The sequence below is a fragment of the Nycticebus coucang genome, chromosome 7 (assembly GCF_027406575.1).
Source record: "Nycticebus coucang isolate mNycCou1 chromosome 7, mNycCou1.pri, whole genome shotgun sequence".
Classification (NCBI taxonomy): Eukaryota; Metazoa; Chordata; class Mammalia; order Primates; family Lorisidae; genus Nycticebus; species Nycticebus coucang.
Window position 1 is genome coordinate 75,121,709 of NC_069786.1, and position 10,192 is coordinate 75,131,900.

Below are 10,192 nucleotides of genomic sequence, written 5' to 3' on the forward strand. Positions count from 1 at the left end.
TACAAGATGGAAAATGATTGAAATGCTCAATGAACTCTATTACTGTGGGGATTCAAAACTGCAGTTTTCTGTTACCAGAATTCCAGTGGTGGACCTGTGAAGGAATTCCCTTTGGACTAGGGCCACTATAGTTGATAGCTAGGACTAATGTTAGTGCCTTAATTGCATTGTTTTCCCTAGGACTATATACTTACCTTAAAATTGGCTGAGTGCCAGTGGCACTATCAACAGTTATCATCATTAAGGACATTGATCATATTTTAAAATTATTAGTTTTCTGTGTATATTTTAGTGTTTATATCCTGCCAGTCCAAATTAGACTTGCTTTTACTATATCATTTTACACCGTTGATCTATAATTCATTATCTGGGCACACGAGGGTAGACAGTGAATTGTGCACTGGTAAACTACTTGGTGAAAACATGCTTTGTATTTTTAAGGTGTATAGTTATATTTAAAATCAAGCAATGCTTAATTTTGTGCCAGATTTTCTTCTTTAAAAATGGATTTATCTGGGGGTTACAGTTGATGACGTTTTGTTATTAATATGTTTGCTGCTGCTACGAAGAGCTTTGTCAAGCAAGTGGGAGATGGAGGGAGATTAGTTCCTGTTCCAAGCCTCAGTGAAGCTGACAGATATCAACCTTTAAGCCTGGTGGTAAAAAAGAAGCGATGCTTTCTGTTTCCTAGGTATAAATTTACCTCAACACCTTTTACACTGAAAGATATTCTACTAGGAGACAGAGAAATTTCAGCTGGTAAGTTAAATGTTTGCCAGTGCCTACTTGTTCAACTGTATTATTGGTAATCTAAACATAAGTTATATATACTATTCCATTGTCACTAGAAGCAACTTTTATTGTGATAATAGTAATATTAAGATTAACATTCTTAAGATTAAGATTAACAATGTTCTAAAGTTTATATAGTATGAAATCTGCTATTGGTCAAATAATTTGGAAATCTATCAGTTATTTTATAAATTCTTTGTAACCAAATCAACTTAGAATATGACATAATATATTTATTTATAAAATGGGATATTATTTGGGTGGCTTACTCTACCTCAAAATCTCAAATAAGATGAAAGTAATTTATGTTTTTTAGATTCAGTTATTATAATTGGTGAACAAAGGTATTGGTGAAGTCTAAGTCATGAAATACATTGATATTTTGACAAGTTATTGCTTATAAACACTTGTTTTTCTTTCAACCACATAATGGATCTTGATGCTTATGTAGTTTTGTTGGCTGAACAGAAAATATGAGTTCATTTTAAGAATTCTGGCTGTTTCTTTTCTTTCTTTCTTTCTTTTTTTTTTTTTTGATACAGAGTCTGTGGCGTCATAGCTCACAGCCACCTCCAACTCTTGGACTTAAGGAATCCTCTTATCTCAGCCTCCCAAGTAGCTGGGACTATAGGTGCCCATTTCCTTGCCAGGCTATTTTAATTTATTTTTTATTCTGGCTCTTGCTCAGGCTAGTCTCCAACTCCTGAGCTCAAGCTATTTGCCTACCTCAGCCTCCCAGAGTCCTAGGATTACAGGCATGAGCCACCGCACTTGGCCCTTATTTGTTTCTTTTGTTGTATGATTAATTGAATTGCTACTTTTTTTTTTTTTTTTTGTAGAGACAGAGTCTCACTTTATGGCCCTCGGTAGAGTGCCGTGGCCTCACACAGCTCACAGCAACCTCCAACTCCTGGGCTCAAGTGATTCTCTTGCCTCAGCCTCCCGAGTAGCTGGGACTACAGGCACCCGCCACAATGCCCGGCTATTTTTTGGTTGCAGTTTGGCTGGGGCCGGGTTTGAACCCACCACCCTCGGTATATGGGGCCAGCGCCCTACCGACTGAGCCACAGGCGCCGCCCTTGAATTGCTATTTTTAACCTTGGTTTGATATGTTGCCGTTTGCTAACATTTGGGTAAATGAGTCAATTGTAAAGTAATATGTTACCATGTATAATCTACATAAGGTGAATTCAAGCCATCTATAAAACACTAAGTTCCTTCTTGTAAAGGTATTTCATCTTATCAATTACTGAATTATGAAGATGAATCAGATGTTTCACTGTATGGAAGGCGAGGCAACCATATTGTAAATGATGTTGGGATTAACGTTGCTGGATCAGATTCCATTGCAGTAAAAGCATCATTTGGTGTAGTGACCAAACATGAAGTGGAAGTATCAACACTACTCAAAGAAATCACTACACGGTCAGTGTAATAATGCTTATATACTTCAGTTTTCCATTAATATTTTAAACTACATGAACTTCATTCCAAAGAATGCTTAAAACATTGAGATTGTATTTTACTAGTGTAAATTGCTTGATATGTTTGAAATATTTAAATTGTATTATATCCAAATTTCAGATAAGTATAGATATCCAAAAATCATTTGGTTTAAACAAAATTTTTGATTATTACACAAAATCACCTTGGCTCTGCACATAACAATCTAAATTATTAGATTAAAATAATACAGGAATTTTTCCACAATAAATATACCAAGAGAGTCAAGACATTCTGTATAGTCATGTTTTAGGAAAGGAGAAATTATTGAATTTCCTTCGGGTGTATTTTCTGATTGGTTTAGGCCTGCCTTGATTTACTTTCAGTCAAGGTGAATTACGAATGAATAATATATGAAAGCAAAAAATGTACTTGATTATATGTAATTAGTTGTTAAAGTCTCGTGAATGTACCTTCTTTGTTTTAGAAAAATTAACTTTGACCACAGTTTGATCCGTCAGTCAAGGAGTAGCAGAAAGGCAGTTTTGTGTGTGGTCATGGAAAGCATTCGAACCACTCGGCAGTGTTCACTGTCTGTGCATGCCGGAATTCGTGGAGAAGCAATGCGGGTAAACCACACTCATTAGGTTTCTCTTAATAAAATGTTGCCAAGGGAATTTTTAAAAAGTACTCTTGTTTCTAATGAGACTTGTGTATTTTGTCTGATGTTGAGGTAAAAGATCTGCAGTTAAGTAATGTCTTTGTTTCAGAATATGAAAAAAAATCCAAGAAAAATTAATTTCTAAACAGGTGTAATATAATGCAAACAAAACACTAATCCTACTGAGATAATGAAAAAATTAAAAAAAGGAAAATAAAGGGCATAAATATCAAAACAAAAAAACAAACAAAATAGAAACCACATAATGTGTCTACTGGCATCCCTCCAATATTAGAATGATCTTTTTTTTCTTTTTGGAGACAGTCTCACCCTGGCTAGCATCTTTATAGCTCGATGCAACTCCAAAGTCCTGGGCTCAGCCTTTGGAGTAGCTGAGAACAGAGGCATGTATCATAATGCCCAGCTAGTTTTCCTACTTTTTGTAGAGATGGGTAGGGTCTAGGCTGTGTTCAGGCTGGTTTGGATAAGCAGCCCTCCTGCCTCAGCCTCCTAAGAGTGCCTCCCTTTCCTAAAGGGCATGAGCCATAGTGCTTGGTCTAAGTATTATTTTAAGAATAAAATTGAGTGCTTAGATTGAATTCTTTGATTTTATTGTTAAGTATAATTTATACTTTGAAAAAAAAATTTTTTTTTTTTTTTTTTTAAGACAGAGCCTCTAGCTGTCACCCTGGGTAGAGTGCTGTAGCATCACAGTTCACAGCAACCTCCAACTCCTGGGCTCACACAATTCTCCTGCCTTCGCCTCCCAAGTGGTTGGGACTACAGGCACCCTCCGCAATGCCTGGCTATTTTTTGGTTGCAGCTGTCATTGTTGTTTAGCGGGCCTGGGCTGGATTCCAACCCGCCAGCTTAGGTGTCTGTGGCTGGCGCCTTAGCTGCTTGAGCCACAAGGCTATACTTTGAATTTTTAAAAGTTGAATTTATATTTTTATATTAAATGATTTTTCTAGGTCAGGTGCAGTGTCTCATGCCTATAATCCCCGTACTTTGGGAGACTGAGGCTGGAGATTGCATGAGGCTAGGAGTTCAAGACCAGTCTGAACAATAGGGTGAGTCTCTGCCTCTAATTAAAAATAAATAAATAAATAAAATGATTTTTCCAAGTTAATATTATTAATGGCCAAACGTGCTTTATTCAATACTAGTTAAATACTTTACAAAATATTAGAAAATTATTTGTGTTTAGTTTTCCTCTCAATTATGATGTTTTTTATCCTTGTCATTCAGGGACACCTAATAATGATTGGATTAAAATCAATTGTTAGAAAGATAGGGTTCAATGATAAAATTTTCAGATCTATACAAATAAAAATTCTGTTCAGTACCTATGTTCTGTTACCCACCAAATTCTGATTAATATTCGATCATTTTTGGATCACAAAAAAATACTTGATTGTTGGTGATAGCTTTGGAAAATAAGTTGGTGGTTGCTTTGGAAAGCTCCTAAAAGCTCAGGGGATGCTGGAATAGTAGAGGGGCAAGGCTGAAAATTACAGCTCCAGTTAGCACTTAAACAGGTTGCTTTCTAATATTTGCAGAGAGTATTACTGTTGTGCCAGCATCAATCATTAGCTTCAATGCCAAAGTAAGTGAAAAAGTGGAAAGGGGGCTTGGCACCCATAGTTCAGCGGTTAGGGCGCTGGCCACATATAGTGAGGCTGGCAGGTTCGAACCCGGCCTGGGCCTGCCAAACAACAATGACATCTACAACAAAAAAATAGCTGGGGGTGGCGCCTATGGCTCAAGGAATATGGCACTGGCCCCATATACCAGAGGTGGTAGGTTCAAACCCAATCCCGGCCAAAAACTGCAAAAAAAAAAAAAAAAAAAAAGCTGGGTGTTGTGGTGGGCACCTGTAGTCCCAGCTACTTGGAAGGCTGAGATAAGAGAATCGCCTAGGTCCAAGAGTTTGAGGTTGCTATGAGCTGTGATGCCACAGCAGTCTACCAAGGGTGACATAATGAGACTGTCTAAAAAAAAAAAAAAAATTGGAAAGGAATTTCCTAATGTAGACCATGGAGCCACTAGATCTCTGCTATGAACAGTTTAACTCAAGCAGAATAAGCCTTTACTTGGGGAAGTTTTGTTTTGTTACGATTGTAGGAGATGTTTTGTTTCTCTACCCTTATGTGTCATGTTCCTTAATAATGTTTTATTTATTTACTACAGTTTCATTTTATGGATGAACAGAATCCCAAGGGAAGGGACAAAGCTATTGTTTTCCCAGCACACACAACTATAGCTTTCAGTGTTTTTGAACTCTTCATTTACCTGGATGGTTCCTTTGGTACGTGAATGATCTGCATGAAACACAGATGATTGATTATAGTTTTAAAGAGAATTTAATAGAGAACTCTCACTCTCTCTATCCAATTGTCTGATAACTATGGAAGAGGGATGCTCTCAACACTGTCAATCTTACACTTGAGTGAGGTATCTGGAAAAGACTCCCTTTCCTATTTATCCAATGCCTCTTTTCTGAAGGCTGTACACTCCTAAGCCACTTTCAATCATAGAATAAGGGCTTCTGTGTAATCCACTGGCAAAGTATTCCTGGGCTTACTTTCAGAGATAATCAGTAACCTTTTCAGGTAGCTTCTGATGGTGGTAAATAAAGGAGAAGCTGGACAGTAAGATACCTGAAGTGTCAGGATACCCAAGGTGGGACACCCAATGACAATTTTTCTTACTTCAGTTTTACCTATCACAGACCCAGCTTCCTCATCCCACCCTTAAAAAATAACTTTAAAAAGACAAGTACTTCCTTGAAAGTTGCCTCCTTGTGTAAAACCTTGGTTTAGAGGTATTATATAGCTCACTTTAGATTTCTCCATTTTACAGGTCTTTAAGGTTAGTTGGCAGACTGGTACAAGTCCCGGTATAGCCCAAAGGATCAAGCAAGGGGGCCCCCTAGCTGTGGTAATTTGTGAACACTTTTAGACCTGTTTTTGTTTCTGCAATTCTGTGGGAGGAGGGAATAGGGAGACCAGAAACAAAACAAAACTACATACTAAATAAATTCTATTTGGAACACTTTAGGTATAAGTTGATTGCTGGGAGGAGTATAGACTGATAAAATTATATGTCCATCAAAATTGAAAATGTACCTATGCACTGGCCTTATACATCCTACAGATATAATTACATGTATATGAAATGATATGAATACAAGGATGTTCAATTCTTTGTGTGTTTTTTTTTCTTGAGACAGAACCTCAAGCTGTTGTCCTGGGTAGGGTGCTGTGGCATCACAGCTCACAGCAACCTCCAACCCCTGGGCTCAAGCGATTCTCCTGCCTCCACCTCCCAAGCAACTGGGACCACAGGCGCCCGCCACAATGCCCAGCCATTTTTTGGTTGCAGCCATCGTTGCTGTTTGGCAGGCCGGGGCTGGATTTGAACCCACCAACTCAGGTGTATGTGGCTGGTGCCCTAAGCCACTTGAGCCACAGGCACCTAGCCTAAGGATGTTCAATTCTTTTTTTTTTTTGGTTTATTTTTGGCCGGGGCTGGGTTTGAACCCGCCACCTCTGGCATATGGGACCGGCACCCTACTCCTTGAGCCACAGGCGCCACCCGGATGTTCAATTCTTAATAGCAAAAGATTGGAAGTAACTTTAAGGATAGTAGCCAAATCATGGTAGAAACTTACAAAAGACTACTATGAAGCCATTAAGAATGAGTATATGGATGGAGCCCATAGCTCAAGTGGCTAAGGTACCAGCCATATACACCAGAGCTGGTGGGTTTGTATCCAGCCTGGGCCTGCCAAACAACAATGACAACTACAACCAAAACATAGCCGGGTGTTGTGGCAGGTGCCTGTAGTCCCAACTACTTGGGAGGCTGAAGCAAGAGAATTGCTTAAGCTCAGGAGTTTGAGGTTGCTGTGAGCAGTGACATCACAGCACTCTACCCAGAGCAATAGCTTGAGGCTCTGTCTCAAAAAAAAAAAAAAAAAAAAAAAAAAGAATGAGTATATGTTCTGACATGGAGTAATTTCGAAGGGATGTTTTAAAGACAGTATGTGACTATTTTGGCCTAAAGAATTTTATACACATGCATACATGTATAATACATACATACTCCTTTATGCCTGTAAAAGATGTGGAGTATTTCTGGAAGCATACACAAGGAGTTTAACCATGGTTGCATTTGAGGTAGAAGACTGTGGCTGGGTTCAGGTTGGGTTAGAGATTTTTCACTGTATCCCCTTTTGGTATTCTTTGAATTTTGTACCATGTGAATCTTTTCAAAAAAATTATAAAATTTAACTTAAAAAATATATTCAACAGTTTTTACCAGAATGTCACCCTATAAATACCCTATAAAATGAGTTGTTCAATTATAATATCTTCTAAAAATTCTTTTATAGACCTTTGTGTCACTTCAGTGTCAAAAGGAGGATTTGAAAGGGAAGAAACGGCAACATTTGCACTGTTCTACAGACTGAGAAATATTCTATTCGAAAGAAGTATGTCCACTAAAGAGTACTTTTGAATTTTTTTTTTATTCTTCCTGGATTAATACGCAAGGTTATCTATTCAGTAATCCCATGTGTTAAGAAAGATTTAAATTTAAAAAGCCTCATCATTTCGTGACTGATAGTTACGATTCACATATTTATAAATGGGTTGAGTTATATATTTTTTATTTTGACTTTTAACCACTTCCCCATTTATTTTTTCAGATAGAAGAGTGATGGATGCCATTTCTCGTTCACAGCTTTACTTAGACGATCTTTTTTCTGACTACTATGACAAACCTCTCAGCATGACTGATATTTCACTCAAAGAAGGGACGCATATCCGAGTTAACTTACTTAATCACAACATTCCAAAAGGGCCTTGCATACTCTGTGGGATGGGAAACTTTAAAAGGGAGACCGTGTACGGGTGCTTTCAATGTTCTGTTGATGGACAGAAGTATGTGAGACTTCATGCAGTTCCTTGTTTTGATGTTTGGCACAAGAGAATGAAATAAAATGAAAAATTAATATATCTCGCTGGTGTTTTAAATGCAGGTGTGCCCTATACCTTCTTTAAATTACCTAGGTTTGCTTTGATTAGAAAGGAGAAGAAAAAGAACTTGTCTGGTTACCATATTCCCCACCTGTAAAGTGGTGATGATGATAATAGTGCCTACTCCATAAATTATCACAGAGATTACTAACATTGTTGTTTTTTTTTTTTTGAGACAGAGTGTCAAGCTGTCGCCCTGGGTAGAGTGCTGTGGCGTTACAGCTCACAGCAACCTCAGACTCTTGGACTTAAGCGATTCTCTTGCTTCAGCCTCCTAAGTGGCTGGGACTATAGGGACCCGTCACAACACCCGGCTATTTCTTTTGTTATTGCAGTTGTCATTGTGGTTTTAGCAGGCCCGGGCCGGGTTAGAACCCACTAGCCTGGGTGTATGGGGCCAGCGCCCTACCCACTGAGCTATGGGTGCCACTCTAACATTGACTATATTACAAAAGGATTAAATATAAAATTCAGAATATAGATTTCTTTCATAAATTTGCCAGTCACTTCAGAATCTTTTTTGGGATTCAGTCTATTGTTTTAGATAACTTTTTATATAATTAAAGAGGTTTCTCTAAATATCTATTTTTGGTCAACTTTTAATTCAACACTTAACGATGATGAGAGTGCACAAGTGGCAACTTTATAGTGTTTTAACTATTGCCCTCGGTCTGGTAAAATGAGAAAAATGTGTTAATAATTTAACGTGATTCTAAATGTTTAATTGCAGTATCAAATTAAAAGCACATTGAGCTCAGCATGGCATTCTGTGTACACAGCTAACAGGGTAACAGACAGTAGTAATGTGCACTCATTCTATGAGGTACATAGGCTTACAAGTTTTATCTTCATAAAACTCACTACTATCATTTTAAAGTGAAAGCACATAGGCCATGTTTGTTTCTTCTTTCACAATGTTTTTTTTTTTTTGGTTTTTGGCTGGGGCTGGGTTTGAACCCGCCACCTCTGGCATATGGCAATCCGCTTGCCTCAGCCTCCTGAGTAGCTGGGACTATAGGTACCCATCACAACACCCAGCTATTTTTAGTAGAGAGGATGGTCTTGAACTCCTGAGCTAAAGCAATCCTCCTGCCTTGGCCTGCCAGATCACTAGGATTACAGGTGTGAGCCACTTTGCCTGCCCGTCTTCTTTTTTTATTTTTTAATTTTGAGACTGAGTCTCCCTATATCCTTTTTGGTAGAGACTGTGGTGTCACAGCTCACAGCAACCTCAAACTCTCAGGCTTAAGCAATTCTCTTGCCTCAACCTCCCAAGTAGCTGGGAACACAGGCACGGGTCACAATGCCTGGCCATTTCTTCCTTGCAGTTGTCATTGTTTAGCTGGCTTGGGCCAGGTTCAAACCCGCCAGCCTCAGTGTATGTGGCTGGTACCCTACCCACTAAGCCATAGACTCCGCCAGCCTGTCTGTCTTCAAATATAAAGGCATGAAAACAATGGGTGAGAAGGTTTAGAATTATAAAGTTTAAATTATAGGATAATATCTGCAGAAGGTGCCAAATTTCAAGAAAGGAAAAAACTGTATTAAAATTATAATATATAACTACAAAAGACGAATACAAGTTGCGTTTGACTTCTACAATTAAAGAGGTGCTCGAAGTTTATGCGTGATATATAATACATAGATAACCTTTCTTTTTTTTTTTTCATAGATAACCTTTCTTATAATGTGTATACATGTTTTGGCACTCCTAGCGTTATACTGTATTTTTTTTTTGGGGGGGGAGATTATTCAAATCTAATGTGAGTATACTGAACAAATAAGAAGGCTCTAGTAACTTCTTTAATATGTGTACAGAGTAGGGACAGTTTCCAAACCAAAATATAAGAATATGGAGCTATTAATTTAGTTTTTACTTCAACTGAACAGTTTTTCTGAGGGAAGTAAAGGATGAAAGAGTTGATTAAGTGAGAAAGAAAATTGAGTATAGAAATGAAAAAACACAGGTTGGGCGGGGTGGCTTATGCCTGTAATAATAGCACTCTGGGAGGCCATGGTGGTGGATTGCCTGAGCCAAAGCAAGACCCTGTCTCTAAAAACAGGCGTTGTGGCAAGCACCTAAAGTTCCAGCTACTTGGGAGGCTGAGGCAAGAGACTCGCTTAAGCCCAAGACTTTGAGGTTGCTGTAAGTTAAGACACCACGGCACCCAAGTGAGACTGTGTCTCAAAAAGAAAAAAAAAAAAAGAAATGAAAAAATACTAGGGTGAAATAAAAGGTAGTTGAGATTTTTGT

The 10,192-nt window shown here is 38.2% G+C and overlaps 1 protein-coding gene across 2 annotated transcripts; it reads left to right on the forward strand.

The window, feature by feature from the left end:
- Positions 1–151: 151 nt before the first annotated feature.
- On the forward strand, positions 152–7,995 carry PJVK (pejvakin). 2 transcript variants are annotated; one of them, XM_053597057.1, is made up of 6 exons: positions 152–759; positions 2,022–2,217; positions 2,723–2,864; positions 5,087–5,204; positions 7,293–7,391; positions 7,608–7,995. In XM_053597057.1, exons 1-6 carry the CDS (start codon positions 549–551, stop codon positions 7,898–7,900), a joined length of 1,059 nt encoding a protein of 352 aa, XP_053453032.1. In that variant the 5' UTR covers positions 152–548; the 3' UTR covers positions 7,901–7,995. The 2 variants fall into 2 exon arrangements, with proteins under 2 accessions (XP_053453032.1, XP_053453033.1); XM_053597058.1 differs by lacking the exon at positions 7,293–7,391.
- The last annotated feature ends 2,197 nt before the right edge of the window (positions 7,996–10,192 follow it).

What these genes read in the sequence shown, in the direction of transcription:
- PJVK (XM_053597057.1), top strand. Translation starts at nt 549, where the DNA reads ATGTTTGCTGCTGCTACGAAGAGCTTTGTCAAGCAAGTGGGAGATGGA. An exon ending in AGACAGAGAAATTTCAGCTG is followed by an intron (nt 760 to 2,021) that starts GTAAGTTAAATG and finishes CTTCTTGTAAAG; the next exon opens with GTATTTCATCTTATCAATTA. An exon ending in AAATATTCTATTCGAAAGAA is followed by an intron (nt 7,392 to 7,607) that starts GTATGTCCACTA and finishes TTATTTTTTCAG; the next exon opens with ATAGAAGAGTGATGGATGCC.